The 19,063-nt window shown below is 43.0% G+C and overlaps 1 protein-coding gene across 1 annotated transcript in view; it reads right to left on the bottom strand.

Moving 5' to 3' along the window:
* The window catches only part of ADAMTS12 (ADAM metallopeptidase with thrombospondin type 1 motif 12), a 373,663-nt gene that overhangs the window by 19,852 nt on the left and 334,748 nt on the right, over nt 1-19,063 (bottom strand). The window contains 3 exon segments of the mRNA XM_017870704.1: nt 675-818; nt 4,438-4,614; nt 16,127-16,279. Coding sequence (XP_017726193.1) covers nt 675-818; nt 4,438-4,614; nt 16,127-16,279 — 474 coding nt within the window.

Here is a 19,063-nt window from a genome sequence, read left to right as displayed (position 1 = left end):
GAAAAATAGGAACACTTTTACACTGTCGGGGGAAGTGTAATAGTTTAATCATTGTGGAAGACAGTATGGAGATTCCTCAAGGATCTAGAACTGGAAATACCATTTGACCCAGCAACCCCATTACTGGGCATATACCCAAAGGATTATAAATCATTCTAGGATAAAGACACATACACAGGTATGTTTATTGTGGCACTATTCACAATAGCAAAGACTTGGAACCAACCCAAATGTTCATCAATGATAGACTGGATTAAGAAAATGTGGCACATATACACCACGGAATACTATGCAGCCACAAAAAAAGGATGAGTTCATGTCCTTTGCAGTGACATGGATGAAGCTGGAAACCATCATTCTCAGCAAACCATCACAAGATCAGAAAACCAAACACCACATGTTCTCACTCGGAGGTAGGAGTTGAACAATGAGAACACTTGGACACACGGCGGGGAACATCACACACTGGGGCCTGTCAGGGGGTGGGGGGCTGGGGGAGGGATAGCATTAGGAGAAATACCTAACGTAAATGATGAGTTGATGAGTGCGGCAAACCAACATGGCATGTAACCTATGTAACAAACCTGCATGTTGTGCACATGTACCCTAGAACTTAAAGTATTTAAAAAACAAAAAAGCTAAAGTAAAAAAAAGTATGAATAAACGAGTCTTACCAGGTCCCAGTTCCCAGTGGCCCAGTGACAGCAGAGGTGCTCATTGCAAGACATGGTGGATGTGGGTCTTTTTGTCCAGTCACAGAGGCCTCCTGGACAGAACACTTCTCTCTCCTGAACTCCGCCTCCACAGGACCTGGAGCACTGATATACAGCAGTGACAAGATTAGGTAAAAGTCAGGTGGAGACATGTTTAATGATAAGTGAAGAACTTCATATTGTCATTTTTGTTGTGTACAGTGTTATTAGGAATATAGGTATATGTATTGGAATTTATAGCATTCCTGCAAGTTCCTTACAATGACCACTCACTATTTTTCTTTTAAGTGGGGAAACAAGAATTAAAGAGAGGTAGAAATATTGATGAAGCAAATCCTGAAGACATAAGGAGGAGAAAAGTCAGAATATGCCAAATAGTCTAATGTTAAACAATATGTCAAAAGGAAGGAATTGTTTTTAAAAGCCTAAATGAGTGGTCATTCCAGAATGGACATTATTTTATTTCACAGAATTGAAAAATACTACTTTAAAGTTCATATGGAACCAAAAAAGAGCCCACATTGCCAAGACAATCACATTTTGTCTTTTGCATTTTGTCTTTTGAAAAAAGCTTTTAGAAACAAAATGTAAAATTTAGGTTTTATAATGATTATCTCTGACAGCCCCAAAGGGGGCACACATTTGCAATACAATTTTGTTTGCCTCATATTAAAATGAGATTTAGTCTTCCTTTTCCACTGCATAAAGTTTTAGAATTAAATTTGTCCATAGTAGGAGTAATAAAATGGATGGATTCACTCAGGACTTAGATGCATTGGCTGTAACACTCATAAAATAAATTCAAGATGACAAGTCAGACTTCTAAAAGGGTAGAATTCTGAAACATGTCAGGTTTTTGCTTACTAGAATAATTCTATAAGATACATTATCTCATGTGCATGAGTTTTTTTAGGAGGAAACAAAATAATTCGCCAAGAATATTTGAAAAGTTCTTTGAGTATTTTGAAAAGCACTTTGAAAAATCTTAGTTTTAGCATGGCTACAACAATAACAACAAGAAAATTATGGCTCTCTTGCAAACATCATGTCCATCACATCAGGTAGTATGTGTGTGGTAGTATCATGAAAAACAGGGAAATTATATGCAATTAATCTTTTCTGCTTGATAAAAGAACTAATGTAGCACACCTTCACAATATTCCAGCTTTGAGAATCAACATCAACTTTTTCCCACTTATTCAATCTGTTTTTAACCCCATCTGAGGAGACAGGGAGAGGAATTCCACATCTGGGGTTCTTGTGCATACCTACCTATGTGCACACAGGTTCAGCACCACCTGGGCAAGTAATTTCCAGGAAAATGGGGTCAAAAAAGTGGTTCTCAAATGTTCCTCAGACCAGCAACTTTAGCATCTTCTGAGTATTTGTTAGAAATGCAAAATTTCAGGCTCCACCTCAGATCCCCTGAATTGGCCATTCTGGGGGTAGGACCCATCCATCTGTGCATTGACAAGCCCTCCAGGTTGTCCTGAAGCATGATAAAGCTTGACTACTACTGGTGTAGAGATGGTCCCACAGCTAAAATGCATCTGCCATGGAGGGTAGTCGGGGCGGGCCGATAGCCTTGCCAGATGGGTTCATAACATTCCCAGGATGGCAATCAGCACCACGGGCAGGGAAAGTACCTAAAGATGCCCAGTTCCTTAACAGCAGCTCCGGGTACTCAACTGACTTTTACATTTTCTATCTCTACTGCTGCTTAAGAGGGAACTCTACCACTTTTGTGGTTTGCTCAAAACAGGGCAGTTTAGAAAGAAGGGTGACAGAAGGGCTTCAGGGAACAGGCTCCTGATGGGGATCCTAGAAGCTACTGAGGAAACAAAAGAATAGATCTTTTTCATAACCAGAAAGATTTGATTGCTCATCTTTGATCGCCTGCAAATGCCATTTCTCTGACAGGGCAATCTAAGCTCCTCTCTGAATTCCTGGATTGTGGAAGCTGCTGCCTGAACAGGTCCAGGCCAGGCTCAGTACCTATGGAGAGTTTGGAGGCTGGGTTCAGAGCCTGGGAGTAGCAGGCACTTCATGTACTCCGGAAATAGGCAGAGGAAGGAGGATGAAGAGGGGACAGTGGTGGCTGCTGCCCCAGAAAACTTTAGGTAGTGGCCCAGAGCCTCAGGAATCAGTGTGGATGCTTGGCCGGTGGGTGGTAAGTAAGTCGGGGCTCAGTCCTCCACAGGCTTTGACACTAACTCTGTAGCCTCAGGTTGGGATTCTTTGCCTTCCCTTCACTGGCGCATGGTAAGTGCCCTGCAAAGTAGTTATTGATTCATTCTTTCTCCTTAGTTCACTTTTTGTTCAATGCCTATTGGGCTAAGTTCCATAGCACAGCAGGATCAAAGATGGGCAATCAAAGATGAGCAATCAAATCTTTCTGGTTGCGAGGCCGGGCGCGGTGGCTCAAGCCTGTAATCCCAGCACTTTGGGTAGGCGAGATCTGGTGCGGTTATTTCTATCTGAGGTCAGTGTATGATGTCAAGACCTCCTGGGCTAACACGTAAACCTTCCATTTTTCTTTTCTAATGTAAAAAAATACATTAATAATACTAGCTGCGTTTTGCTGATGGTTTGGCTCGCGTTGTCTGCTTGTGATGTTCCCAGCCTAGCTCTGGAGGCTCTGATGGCAGGATGATATACTGCGTGAACCCGGTGGAGTTTCGATGCTTTGCAGTTGAGTTCTGAGATTTCTGTGCCCACCTGCTACTTTCCAGCCTTGGGTCGACTAGATGCAAGACTGTCCGTTTCTCATAATAAAAAAAAAAAAAAAAAAAAAAAAAAAAAAAAAAAAAAAATCTTTCTGGTTGCGAATGCCTTATGTTTGAATTAAAACTCCATTTATTTTCTCATTGTGTGTCTCAGGTACGTTTCTCAACCTAAGTCTCAATTTCTTCCCCTATAAAATAGGATTAAAAATGCCTACCATCCAGGTCATGGAGAGAATTAGACCAAGTATTGCAGGCAAACTGCCTAGCTCCTGGACGCACTCAAAATATGCGGGCTTCCTTTTTTTAATTTTTATTTTTTGGTCTTCTTTCTATCATTTGTGGATGTAGTTGGGAGTATGTTTTAGCTGTTGAGATATTTAAACATTTGCCTGTTGAAAACTGAGATCATCACACTTCACCAAAGAACTTCACCAAAGTAACCTTGTTTTCATGTGTCAAAGTAAAACTAATACCCAGTAGAGCCAGGGCCCTCATAAAGAGAGCACACACACACACACACTCACTATTTGTACAATGATCTGAGAGACAGAAGAGATGAAACTCTAATATTATACTGTGTGGAAAAGATAGGGCTGTTTCTCCCAGCCTGACTGCAGAAGCCTCAGAGAGGCATGTTAGGCTCTGTCTGCAAATGGCTCTCATCAGACTCGTCCTTGTTCAGATAATCCCATTGTATTCATTTCCCCAGCAGGAACACCAATTCCCCGGTATATCCATTGGGAGACCAGATTGCAACGTAACACTGAACTGTTGTGATTAAAACCATAACACATTGTCTTTTCCATGGAATTTTTTCACCTCCTCAAACTGTTAGACCCATTCGGCTTCCCAGATACAGGGTTGGGTCACTGAACAGAGGCCAGTCATTGGCAGGACACAGGTGTTGTCTTCCCTGATTTCTACACTTAGGCAGTAACACTGAGATTCATGGCTTGCCAGGTTGTGTGAAGACATCTCTCCCTTTCTGGGGGCCATACCTGGCTCCAAGGCTCCACCTGCCACACCCCACAGGGCTCGGGGTTACAGCTCATGCTCAATGGGGGAGGAATGCCGGCCAGGAACTGGCAGTGAAATGGCCTCAGGTTCCGGTGGTCCCGGCTGTCCACGCACTGAATCTCGCGTATCTTGAAGCCCCCACTGCAGTTTCTGGAGCACTGTGTGGATAGCAAAAGCAAAGGAGATCTCTGAGTCATTGGCATCAGGCCTCCCTTCCTTCCCCTCAGCCGTGGAGGTGCCAGGCATCCAGTCATAAAGGGGGGTTAGGTCTAGTTCCGGTGAACCCTGCTTTCACTCCCACACCACAGAGCAGGAGGCACCCCAGCAGCTCCTGATGTTGGGAAACAGATGCATAGGAGTGTGCGGGTTTTGAGGGCCAACAGAGGTGGGTGAGAATTCCAGTTCTGCCACTCACTAGTCATGAGCCCCTGGGCCTGTCACTGAAGTACACTGAGCCTCAGGTGTCCCATCTCTAAACTGGGATCATAACTGCTACCTCGCAGCTGTGGGGAGATTATAGACCCTGGGGCTGGAGTGCCTGCTGGTACAGCATCTGCCCCAGTGGGTGGCCGTTCCCTCTGGAAGTCAGTATTTACTGGAGGCAGAGTGGCCTGCCTATCCCTTCCCAGGAGTAGGCATTGCTGCTAAGCCTTCTCCATCTTTCCTTCAGAATGCTGGTTTTCTCTATGATGCTGGATGCAGAATAGGTTACGATGTGTCTCTCATGAAGGGCCTTGAGTAGGGAAATAAACTGAATCACTACTCAGTGGTTTGACTTATGGGTGTGAGCAAAGGCTGTCCTTGCCCCCACCCTCACCATTCTTCCTGCAGCGCCATCACCTGCAGCCATCACTGAGAGTCTTCTCAGCACTTGCCCCCGATAGCCACTACACAGGCGCTACTCACTCCCCTCCTCTCTGACCCCACCCACTGTGCAGCAGCCCAGGTTTCCCAGCAGCCTGCTGACTTCCTTTGGACGGTGATAAACACTGATGGGCCTGGGTCACCTACAACCAAGTTTACCCAGCCTGTTCCAGAGTGCTGCTTTTGTTGACTCTCTGACCACTTGGATTTTGGCAGTTCCCTACTCCCCCACCTATAAAGATTTTATCTGATCATAACTTGAGCGTCTGGGACTTGCTCTCTGGTCTGTTTAGAACTCTAGTGCTTGCCATAGCCCTTCTGCTTATCTTCCCTCTGCAGCCTGGTGTCTCATGGCCAGACCTGGCCTGACGGGTCTTGTCACTGCCCACACTGAGGTGGGGAACTGAGGTAGGTGGGATGGAGGCTAACATCTGTGCTCGTCAGCCCAGGTTCTTCCCCAGGTTCTCCTCAGCTTAATACCATGTCCTTGGGGTTCCCATGTCCTGAATGTTCCTTCCTCTATTCTCTGCATTACCCACTACTGTTCCTTTTTTGTATGCCTCAGTTTCAGTGGCACTTCTTCTGAGAGGTCCTCCTGGAATACCTGATCTAAAGGAGGTGATTTCTCTTGTAATTTGTCTCAGCTCCTCTTCTGTTTTCATTCCATAAAGCTAAACTGCAGAGCAACTTTTATTGATTTTGTCCATCCTTTCTACTATCCATCACTGCCATGAAAGCACAGCCTGCCCTGCCCTGTTCTGCATCACACCATGGGTCCCTAGCACAGGGACGGGCACAGTGTAGATGGCCATTATGAAGCTGTTGAATCAACATTGAATTATGAGAAAATGCCAGCTGGAAGGGCTCCTAATGGGCTAAAGAGATCTCTGGTAATTACAGGATAAATAATGTGTTTCTTTACCCTCTGAATCCTTCCATCAATGATCTCATTGGCAGTCTTGGCCAAGGAAACAAGTCACCAAGAAAGGGTGTCCCTTGCTGTAAGGTATATTTTCATCTGGCTCTTCTCTCTGAAGGGTAAAAGACCACACTGTCTTTCTGGCTATGGTGGAAGAGCCATGATTCTAGGGCTGTGGTTGAGGAAAGAAAATTCTTCAAGACTTTTCGGTAGACATAGACCCCAAAACACTGCTCCCCCTTCTTCCTCTGATTGGCAGATTTCACCAAGTCACCTGACTTCCAACATTGGTCTGTAGCTTGGAAACACATGGGCCCATGTGACGAGGGGGCAGATTGATGCTCTGATACTTCCATAAATCAAGTGTGTTTAGGTTATCAGAAATAAGCAATACTTGCTAACAGCTTCCCAAAAGTACAAATGGAAAACTTTATTTTCCTGCCACACAGGAAACACACAGAGAAAAACAGTAACAGCAAGCTTAAAATTTACCACAGAACAAATGAGAAAGCATGTGAATAGCTTCCACTCAAAGCAACTATTTGTCTGACAAAATAAATTTCCAGGAAATAGCACATAGTTAAAACAAGAGTACTTTTATTAGGAAAAGGGGACATAAAATAAGCATAAAATGAGACTTTACTTTTTTATTTTCCATTTGTTGGTATAATCTGTTATTCCTAAATTTATTTGTCAAATTAGCATTACTCTTTTGTCAAGAGCATGTTCACATTCAGTGGGAAATAATATTAATACGCTGAAGTCAGTAATGGAAGACACTCACTAAATCTATGATTATTCCATTCCATTTTCAAAAGAGCCTCTGATTCTGTTAGCAAGAGGGAAGTGACAGCATATTAAGTCACTCCAGTCCTAATGCTCTTTTGCTTTTGTGTGCTGAATGACAATTGTGATATTCATTTTCTTATTGCCTGAGAGGAGGGCCATTTGTATTCCTGTTTTCCTAATGTAAAGCCTGCAAACCAGACTAAGGACAAGAGGCAGGCTAATGAGAACAGAAAGACTGGCGAATGCCCTGTTGAAACCAAACAGGTCTGATAGAATCCAGTTACCACATCACTATATCAGTTTGTTTAACTCCTGTGATTTGCAAAGCAAACTGAGTTAGAATGAAAAATACCCTTAGCTTACTGGGGCCACTGGCAGAGGTAAAATGAAATCGAAATGTTTTCTTTCTTGTGCTATTTTTTATTTATGAAGTCTTCCTAATACACTTCCCAGGTTGGACTCCTACAGAGTGTTCAGAGAAGTATAGCACAACTAGCAAACATAGGATTGGGGAACTAACAGACCAAATCCATCTATGACCCTGGCATCAAGTGGCTATGTGACTGCAGATTAATCACTGTACTTCTCTAAGCCTCCATTTCTCCATTGGTATTCGAAAGAGGATAAACTAGATGATTAAACTATCACAGCATTCTACAGTGTCATAAACGTATGAGATCACTGAGTTTGTGCTCTGTTTTGATTTCAGAATACTTTCTTCCTCTCAAAGTTATACATCAAATACTAAATTGGGATATGGAAAGAATTCCTTTCTGACCTTTTCCTTATGCTAAACACATTCATAAGACCCTTAAAATAATTCAAAGATCAGATAGTTGTAGGTGTGCAGTCTTATTTCTGGGTTCTCTATTCTGATCCATTGGTCCATGTGTCCGTTTTTTTACCAGTACCATGCTGTTTTGGTTACTATAGCCCTGTAGTATACTTTGAAGTCTCTTAGCCTGGTGCCTCCAGCTTTGTTCTTAAGCAATTACAATAAAAGCAGAAATTGACAAATGGGATCTATTAAACTGAAGAGCTTCTGTACAGCAAAAGAAATTATCAACAGAGTAAACACACAACCTACAGAATGGGAGAAAACTTTTGCAAACTATGCATCTGACAAAGCTCTAATATCCAACATCTCTAAGGCACTTAAATTTATACCCAAAAACAAAAAAACCCAAAAAACAAGCAACCACATAAAAAAGTGGGCAAATGACATGAACAGACACTTTTCAAAAAAAGACATACATGAGGTCAACAGTCATATGAAAAATAGCTGAACATCACTGGTCATTAGAGAAATGCAAATCAAAACCACGATGAGATACTATTTCATACCTGTCAAAGTGGCTATTATTAAAAAGTAAAAAAATAACAGATGTTGACGAGGCTGTGGAGAAAAAGGAATGCTTGTACACTGTTGGTAATAGAGTATATTAGTTCAGCCATTGTGAAAGACAGTGTTGGTGATTCCTCAAGACCTAAAGACAGAAATACTATTTGACCCAGCAATTCCATTGCTGGGTATATACCCAAAGGAATATATATTATTCTGTAATAAAGACACATGTACACATATGTTCACTGTGGCACTATCCACAACAGCAAAGACACGGAATCAACCTAAATGCCCATCAATGATAAACTGGATAAAGAAAATGTGGTAATATACACAATGGAATACTATAAAGCCATAAAAAAGAATGAGAGCATGTCCTTTGCAGGAACATGGATAGAGCTAGAGGCCATTATCCTTAGCAAACTAACATAGGAACAGAAAACCAAATATCACGTGTTCTCACTTATAAGTGGGAGCTAAATGATGAGAATACATGGACACATGGAGGGGAACAACACACACTGGGGACTAATGGAGGGTGGAATGTGGGAGGAGGGAGAGGATCAGGAAAAATAACTAATGGGCACCAGGCTTAATACCTGGGAGATGAAATAATCTGTGCAAGAAACCCCCATGACACAAGTTTACCTATGTAGCAAACCTGCAATTGTACCCCAAACTGAAAATAAAAGTTAAAAAAAATTTATTCCAAAAATTCCAAGTGGAACAGCATCAAAATTCATGGGTCTGCCTGTCCCTCTCCCCATCCCACTTTCCCCTCATTGAGCACTACTATGTTCCAAGTTCTGTATCTCTACCCTAAGTGGTTTGCAATCTAGCTGGGGCAGGGGAAGTCACATAAATGAATAGAAGAAATAAAGATTACAAGCCATAGTTATCTACAATCTAGTGAGGACACAAAGGAGGACACAGTCAACTTCACCTGAAGAAGTCAAGGATAGCTTAAATAAAGGAGTCAAAGCTTGAGCTGAATCTTAATGAGTAAATGCTCACGTGACTGGCAAAATAGTGTGGGGGACATTTGAAGTGGCGGCAATGGCATGCACAGAGGCTGTGAACCCACACGGCTTGACTAGGAACAGTAAGTTGGTCAGAATGCTAGAGTAGGGGGTAGGGGTAGACAGAGAAGATGGGCAGAGGCCATTATGGAGAGCCTTGTGGTGTGGACATTGGTGGTCTTGGGGTCATTTCTTATGTGTTCCTAAAGGCTTCCATTTAATTGGCACTTGTCTAACCATTTCTTCTTGAGAATCTCTTAATCTGAAATGCTCAGGGATGTCAAGAGAGGGTGATGGTTTAGATACAGAAAAAAATTGTATCAAGAAGAAAACTGTTGGGAACAAGCCCCCCCAAAATCTGGCCATAAACTAGCCCCAAGACTGGCCATAAACAAAATCTCTGCAGCACTGTGACATGTTCATGATGGCCATAACGCCCATGCTGGAAGGTTTTGGGTTTACGGGAATAAGGGCAAGGAACACCTGGCCTGCCCAGGGCAGAAAACCGCTTAAAGGCATTCTTAAGCCACAAACAATACCATGAACGATCTGTGCTTTAAGGACATGCTCCTGCTGCAGTTAACCAGCCCAAACTATTCCTTTAATTGGGCCCATCCCTTCGTTTCCCATAAGGGATACTTTTAGTTTATTTAATATGTATAGAAACAATGCTAATGACTGGCTTGCTGTTAATAAATATGTGGGTAAATCTCTGTTCGGGGTTCTCAGCTCTGAAGGCTGTGAGACTCCTGATTTCCCACTTCACACCTCTATATTTCTATGTGTGTGTCTTTAATTCCTCTAACGTCGCTGGATTAGGGTCTTCCCAACCGAGCTGGTCTCGGCAGAAAATAAATGCAGGGATACTCAGTGTATGATCCACCTTTCTGGCTACTCAATTTTTGCCTTCATAGGATAGAAGCTCTCCTATAACATACAATCCTAGGTTTGACTTTTGCACACTGGACTTTAGTAAATGTTTTTGGGAACATGCTGTGTATGAAAGTATGGTTTGTCTGTATTTAGCAAAACAAAGGCTATTCCCCCATTTTATTCATTTGTAAAACTTCAGGTCCATAAAATGCAGCACTGCCACAGACAATTTGTAAAATTCAATAAACATGGAGACAAGAACTAGAATAAGACAGAAGGACTAGTTAGCAAATACATGAAATCCAAGGCCATAAGGAATGGCTGTCACTTCCTGTTACTTTCCAGCAAATAACTTAGATGATAAAGTTACCGCTAAAATAAAATGGCAACATTGCCTATGTGGGAAGACAGATTATTACAAATAAAAGGTAAAAATCTTTCTGATTCATTTCAGAAATAAATCAAGATCTGCTAGACTCAACTATGAAAAGGGCAATGTTCATTCTAACAGAAGTAATAAAGGGGTTGTCAAATCAGCAGTTCCCAAAACTTCAGAAGCAGCAGACAAAATGTCAGTGAGGAAGTGTGTGGAGCTGCCGATGATGCATGGCTTTGCTGTCAAACCCAGCTGAGGATTTTTCAAGCTCATTATTATCTCTTACTACATTTCTTCCATCAGAAGAATCGCTTTTTCTCCCATATGAATTTTTTTTAAAAAATGGGGTCTCACTCTGTTGCCTAGCCTGGAGTGCAGTGGCAGAATCTTGCTTGGCTCACCACAACCTTTGCTTCTTGGGCTCAAGTGATCCACCCACCTCAGCCTCCTGAGTAGCTGAGACTACAGGCATGCGCTCTACCAAGCCGGGCTAATTTTTTGTATTTTCAGTGGAGATGGGGTTTTGCCATATTGCCTAGGCTGGTCTTGAACTGCTGAGGTCAAGTGATCACCTGCCTTGGCCTCCCAAAGTGCTGGGATTACAGGCATGAGCCACTGCGCCTAGCCGCCCCCATACAGATTTTAACATTCTGAAACTGGCATGTGTCCTACAACTGATGTACATATTAGTTGTGTAGTGTTTCATTTTTTTCTGAAAAGTTGTAGTTAAAATGACATAATCCCCCAGGTGACAGTTTTCTTAGAATTGAGACTATTTAGTATTAGTTTTGTGATCAAGTATATATTGATGATTTAAATACTCTAAGCCCTAGTTTCCTTAGTGGGAATTATAAAGTCCTGTATTATGGTAAAAATAAAATTGTTTATCCAAAGCTTCCATGCAATGTCAGGCACGTGGCAGCACTAGCACCCACGGCAGGTCAAATCCTCCAGAGTTCAGGAACATGTTGAGCACCCTGACTGTGTAGTACTGGGGAGTGAACACTTTCTCAGGTCAATTTCTCCATTGGCAGGGCTTACTTCACTAACCTGTCCACAGGCCTCCTGCCCCAAGCCCAGGAAGCAAGAGATTAGTAAATGTCCAATAGCCAGCCCTAACCTTTACCTAGAGCTTGACGTTTGTCCAGGTCCTTATTTGAATGGTCTTTTATCATGTACAGAGTTCATTGCATACATTTTCTCTTTTGATCCTTACAACAATTCTACAAAGTAAGTAGAGGCAATATCATCCACTTCATTTCAGGAATGAGAAAACTAAAGCTCCTAAGTAGTTAGATGAATGGCCAGTGTCACGTGCTGATTAGTGACAGAGTAGGGTTATCATCCCAGATACGTCTGATTCCAAGTCAAGCCCCTCTGGGATTCAATACTGCAGAATTGCATTTTTACAAGACTGGCGCTGGGACAAACCTGAGGATGACAACCTTGATTTTGTTTCAGACAGATTAGTGCATGAAGAGGAAGCAATCCACTGTGATAAACTACTTCCAGACACTGGAAAGGTAGAGATCTGAATGTCTCGGTCCTCTGTCATGTTGTAAGGAACATGGCTGTGGTTTGGTGAAGGATAGGCCGAGGTAGGCTGCTTACATCCTGTGTGACTCAGCAAGTTTAGAGTGCAGGTGTGTAACTACACTTGTTATCACAGCCATGTAGCCCTAACATGGGAAGGCCATCACTTGGCTCTAAGCCACTGTTGTCTGCAAAAGGTATAACTGCCCTGTTTGACACTGTGCGGTCATGCTAGCACCAAGAGAAAGAGAGAGAGCCAAAGCTGTCCATCTGCAAAGATGGACAGAGGGGAGCCAGGACACAGCTTGACTCGCTCATGCCCAGAGAGAAAGAAAGAGTTAAGCTGCTGACCCTGAAAGCAAGGGAGAGTCAGCCGTGCAGCTGTGTGTGGGAGCCAGACTAAGCAACCGAGACGGGGCGGGCAGTGTAAGAAAGCTGCTGATGAGAGTTGGTGCTGAATAAAATAATCTTTCACCAGCCTACGTCCCCTGAGTGTTCTTTCTGCTCATCCACCCACTCCCTTCAGACTGTAACATGACCTTTGGTATAGTCATAAACCTGACATATGTATATGAGAAAATGTTCACAGCCGTTCTATCAGGCTTCATCAAGAAGTATGGTATTAGAGAAATAAGCCAGTAAAATAATTGCAATCCAGACAGCAATCACAGTGGTAAAAGTTCCTGGTGAGTAACCTGGATGCCTCAGGTATGATACCTGTGGGTTCAGGTGAGGCTGCAACATACCCCGTCATCCTATGAGAATTAAAGTGTTTCTGGATCTGGAGGAGAGATTGCTGGAATAATGCAGAAAATTCCAGTTAAAATTATAATTTTTCTTTCTGAGAAAGTATCTGTGAAAAGGCAAATGATCAGTTTGGCAGAATCTAAACTCTCTGGATATTTAAAGGCAAAACCAGGGATCCTCTTTCCTCCTCTAGATTTTGGAGGTCTGTCAAAAAGACAGCAGAAAAGGCCTATCAGAATTAATGAAGCTGAGAAGGAAGGCCTTCAAATCTTTCCTAGCCCATGATGTGGACTTCAGACATCCATATGAAAAAGGGGTCTCCAGCTACTTGAGGCTGAGGCAGGAGTATTGTTTAAGCACAGGAGGTTGAGACTGGAGTGAGCTATGACTGGGCCACTGCACTCCAGTTTGGGTGACAAAGTGAGACTTCACCTCGAAAAAAATATTAATTAGAAAAAGGGGTCACAATAATCAAGATTTGAGATAAAATTTAAGTTAATATCTCTAGGAAAGACAAGCCATGTATGTCAGGAGTCCCCAGTCCCCAGTCTGTTATATTTCAGCCTGTTAGGAATCAGGCTGCACAGCAGGAGGTGAGCATCAGGTGAGCAAGCAAAGCTTTATCTGTATTTACAGCTGCTCCCCATCTCTCACATTACTGCCTGAACTCGACCTCCTGTCAGATCAGCAGCAGTATTAGATTCTCATACGAATGCAAACCCTGTTGTGAACTGTGCATGCAAGGGATCTAGGCTGCACACTCATTATGAAAATCTAATGCCTGATGATCTGTCACTGTCTCCCATCACCCCTAGATGGGACCGTCTAGTTGCAGGAAAACAAGCTCAGGGTTCCCACTGACTCTACATTATGGTGAGTTGTGTAATTATTTCATTATATATTACAATGTAATAATAATAGAAATAAAGTACACAATAAATGTAACGTGTTTGAATCATCCCAAAACCATTTCCTCAGTCTGTGGAAAAGAATTTTGTAGAGATCACAAAACTGGTCTCTAGTGCCAAAAAGGTTAGGGACTGCTGATGTGTGCAATACCCATAACAGAAGTCAGAAAATCAAAAACCAGGGCAACTGACAATCAGTAGTTAAATAGTGTCTTTGATATAAGGTTTATCTATTATCTAATAAAAGAGAACTTTCTTTACTGGTAGGAATAGAGTAATTTTGAGGATTAGAGTTTAGATAGAGCAGTTACCTCATTCTAGTTGAATTTGATGATGTGTTAGAAATAACTCCTACAAAACCACTCAGGGCACTACAGAGATTCATCAATATATCTGCAACCCTACAGGCCATGAGAGAGAGAGAGAGGCATGAGAGAGACCCTATAGACAAGGCAAGGAGTCAAGCCAGGCTTTCCTTAGGAGGCCGGACCCCAGAGATGAGCTTGCTGATTCCTCATCCAGGGTTTGCACTGGCTAGAGTCCCTCAGGCTGGAGCTGACCTTTTCAAAACGCAAGCTATTTCACACATCTGTCCTTTTCATGAGCCATGTAATTTCCAACGAAATGATTATTCCCAGTGAGAAGAAAGTGGAACTTTAGGACTTGGTCAACATTTGGCAAGTTCAGGTATATGAGATGTTTCTTGAGATTTCTCTGGATACGGAAGGGAAGTTGTAGCCAAACTTGCAGTCCTTGTTGGATCCTGAGTTTGTTATGAGTTGGAAGAGAAATAAAAAAACCCAGTATTGATCCTTGAAAGAAAATGATATAAAAGAGAAAGATGGTGGTAATTTTCTCAAGGAGTAGCCTCACAACCCCTTTCTTCCAAAGACCAGAGCCTTGCTTTGGGAAAGGGTCCTAAAGACCAACCATCAGACAGGAGCATCCCATGTTCCTGTCTGATGGTAAGTCTGCCAGGAGAACTAGAGACAGAAATGCCCAGTGCAACACCTCTGGGTCCTGTTTGTCTGGGGACATGAACTCTTCACTAGATGAAGAAATGAATGTCTAGAGTGATATCAGCTTCCCTAAACCTCTTGGATAGCTCTTTCTTTTCCTTTCTCCTGTGTCTCAGTTATCAAGAGGAACCAGCTCCCTGGAGAGAAGACAGGGGTTAACCAGGCTTCCTAGGGTTGAGCATGTATGGCAAACAGGTATATGCACAGCTCACACCTCTGTACTCCCTACCTGCCAACTGGCCCTCGATCTCGCCGCTGACCAGTGTCTTATAGCCCGGAATTATTCCCCAAGGGCTGGCTAAGCCCTAGTACAGCCATGATAAGCAGATCAGGCCTAGTTTGTGTCTCAAAGCACCAAGGTGTACTAATCTGAAAACCTGATACATTCTTTTCACAAGGAACTATGCAGACAGCACAGCAAAATGAGTAATCACAGTAAGATTGGCAAAGATGGTAAAATTGCACTTTAAAAAGATCAGTATGGTTGGGTGTGGTGGCTCACGCCTGCAATCTCAGCACTTTGGGAGGCCGAGGCAGGTGGATCATTTGAGGTCAGGAGTTCAAGACCAGCCTGGCCAACATAGTGAAACCCCATCTCTACTAAAAATACAAAAATCAGCCTGACGTGGTGGTGGGTGCCTGTCATCCCAGCTATTCAGGAGGCTAAGGCATGAGAATTGCTTGAACCCGGGAGGCGGAGGTTGCAGTGGGCCAAGATCATGCCATTGTACTTCGGCCTAGGTGACAAAGCGAGACTCTGTCTCAATAAATAAATAAATAAATAAGAAGATCACTGCGGGGAGTATGCTTTTAAAGACCAATTATTCTTTATATCTCAGCTTTCTTTTCATTTTGGGTCTGGAAGATTAAACTGTATTATTTGCTTTGTAAAGCACAGGTGATTCATGATTTAATTATATACGTGATAATATAGGATTATTCATTAAAATGCTAAATTGAAGTAATATAGAAATAGCATTGCATGCTAGAGAAGCAACTAATAACCCAAACTTAACTTTTCTGGTTTGTCTTGTAAGAGAAAGGTCAGGTGGGTTACCACATGTGGGTTAATAAAAACTGTACTTCTAAGACTTTTGTGTAACTTGAAGTAGTCCTATGGTAATGCCCATGATTTACTCATCCCTGATTTCATAAGAGGCAAAAGGGAAGCAGAAAGGTAGAAAAAAAACGACTTTGGCAAGTGCTTATGTAAGATTCCCTCCCCAACGCATCCCCACCTTCTCTACCTCCAAGACTCTGCCAAGCCTGATAAGTTACCTTGCTCCAGTTTCCCACTTTCCAGCCAGCACAGGGACGGAGGTGGCATCGCTTTGCTGGGTCAGGTCTCTGGATGGCCGCACAGTCGGAATCCATCTGGGTGCTGCACTCCACCCTTCTCCAGTAGGCCCCCAGACCACATGTGGTGGAGCACTGTGGCAGGGAAGGAGAGAGATGACAGAGGCTGAGTGTCACCTTCCCACACATGCCCCATCGCTGGGATCCTGGAGTCAGTTCTTAGTCCCGGCTGCTCACTAACATTGCCTGTAGAGCTTTTTAAAAATTACCAACACTTGGGACACCCCACTTACACAAATTAATCTGAATCTCTTGGGGTAGGATGCAGGGATGCTCAGTATTAAAAATAACTCCCCAGCTGATTTTAACAAACAACCACGGTTGAGAAACTGATTTGTATGTGGAAGAAAAATTCAATGCAAATGGAAATTTGCTTCCCTTTAAAACTTATCCTGGCAGGCCAGGTGCAGTGGCTCATGCCTCAGTCTTTGGGAGGCTGAGGCAGGAGGATCCTTTGAGCCCAGGAGTTTCAGATCACCTGGGCAACAGAGAGAGAACCCATCTCTAAAGAAATTTAAAAATTAGCCAGCTGTGGTGTTGTGTACTTGCATTCCTAGCTACTTAGGAGGCTGGGTGGTGAGGACTGCTTGAACCTGGGGATTTGAGGCTGCAGTGAGCTATGATTGCACACTGCACTCCGGCCTGGGTGCCAGGGTGAGATCCTGTCTCAAAAGAAAAAAAAGTTAATTATCCTGTCATGATTGCCCAGGGGGCTGCAGAGAAGCTGCCACATTTCCTACGAATGCTGTTCACAGTGGATGTCAGGTCTAGGTGTCTGCCCCTTGCCTCTCCTCTCTAACACTGAATGATACTATCTCACCTATTTCCCTCCATGACAAACCTGCATTGTAGACTGGTATCACTATGGTGTAGATGAAGAGACAGGCTTTCAGAGCTGACCTGCCCAAAGGGTTTTCTGTCTCTAAAACCCAGAACAATATTTGTTACAGTAGTGCTCCTCAAACCTTAGGGACCATATGAATCATCTGGGGACCTTGCTAAATGCAGATTCTGATTCAGTAGATCTGGGGAGGGGAGGCGATTGTGCCTTTTAGCAAGCTCCCAGGTGCTGCCGATGCTGTTGGTCCTCATATCACACTTGGAGTTAGAAAGATGTTATAACATGATGCTTTTCATCCCTCTATCCACTGGTGGTGAACTCAGTTGCCTTTTGCCACACATACAGCTCATTCCCCTCAAAGTGTTTTTGTTTGTTTATAATTCTTAAATATCTCAGGTTTAGCAGGGGGTCACTTTGAAACTATGCAAATGTCCACCACATAATTTGTTCCCTTTTATGTACCTGATTCTTTCCTGTAACTGATTTTTCTTGCATCCCCTCTCCGCTGCTCATCCTTATTAAAAGGGGCTGTTTCTGGACGAGCTAAACACAGTGCTGAACTAAAAAAAAGACAGGGTGGAGGTTCCGTCTATGACATGCTTAAGGTTTGATAGGCTGTAAATAAAGACCAGACTTATGTTTCTCTTGCTGTATCTTCACTCTCCATATAATTTTTTTTTTTTTTTTTTTTTTTTTTTTTGAGATGTAGTCTTGCCTCGTTGCCCAGGCTGGAGTGTGGTGGCATGTTCTCGGCTCACTGCAACCTCTGCCTCCCAGGTTCAAGCAATTCTCCTGCCTCAGCCTCTCGAGTAGCTGGGATTACAGGTGCGTGCCACCACACCTAGGTAATTTTGTATTTTTAGCAGAGACAGGGTTTCACCATATTGACCAGGCTGGTCTCAAACTTCTGACCTCAGGTGATCTGCCCTCCTTGGCCTCCCAAAGTGCTGGGATTACAGGCATGAGCCACCATGCCCGGCCTTCACTCTCCATATAATTTTATGTTTCATTTTGTGCACGTTCTTGTGTTATAACACATATATAACATAATAGAGTTCTTAGGTAGATAATCTGTAGATCACAGAAAGAGAAAAGTAGAAATTATTTTCTACTACATCATCATCTTTTCCAAGTGGGTCATTTATAAAGGTAATATATTCTCCTCCTTAAAACTCTTTAGGATTTGATTTCTTTTGTTAAGTTCCTAGCACTTTCTCCTTTGTATCATATTATGTATCTAGGTAATAGAGATAACAGCTGAAGTGCTATAGATTGATTGCACTAATGGCCTGCGTCATTCATACTTCCTTAAACCCATGCTCTTTGCAAGGGGACTTTGTAGCTTCTCTCATCCAGAGGTGGAATTTATTTATCCAGCTCTTGAATCAGGGCTGTTCTTGTGACTTGCCTTGGCCAACAGAAAGCAGTGGATGATGCTGTTCCATTTCTCAAGAGTTGGTGCTTTCCATTCTTGCTCTTGGACCCCTGCCTCTGCTATGAAAGTAAACCTGGGCTGGCCTGCTGGAGGATGAGGGCTCATTACACCCAGTGACCCTGTGGTGACTGACTAACCAAGTCAAGGGTCAGTGTCCAGGTGTTCAGAACTGGAACTGATGTTCGGGGTCACATCAGCACCATATGAACACTGCTCTGAAATGCTGTGGAAAATTGTGCTGTCACTTCCATTCTATACGACCACAGTTTACAGTTAACTGACTGGCCCAAGGGATCTGACTGAATGATGAGGCAATTCAATGACAGGTGAGTCTCTATCAAAATAAGAGCTATACCCATGCACGCTGCATAGCACTGAAGTACTCTGTTTTGTAAATATGGATCAGAGCAAACACTTACTGAGTACTTCCTATGTGCCCGACATTCTTCTGAGTACCTTGCATAGAGTTATTCCTTTTATCTCCTAAGTCATATGAGTTGGGCATTATCATCATCCTCATTTCACAGATGAGGGAAATGAGGTAGAGTGAGGATGTACAGCTGGTAATTTACTGAGTCAGGAC

This window comes from Rhinopithecus bieti, unplaced genomic scaffold (genome assembly GCF_001698545.2).
Source record: "Rhinopithecus bieti isolate Rb0 unplaced genomic scaffold, ASM169854v2 scaffold_5613, whole genome shotgun sequence".
NCBI lineage: Eukaryota > Metazoa > Chordata > Mammalia > Primates > Cercopithecidae > Rhinopithecus > Rhinopithecus bieti.
This window is presented reverse-complemented; position numbering and strand designations above follow the sequence as displayed.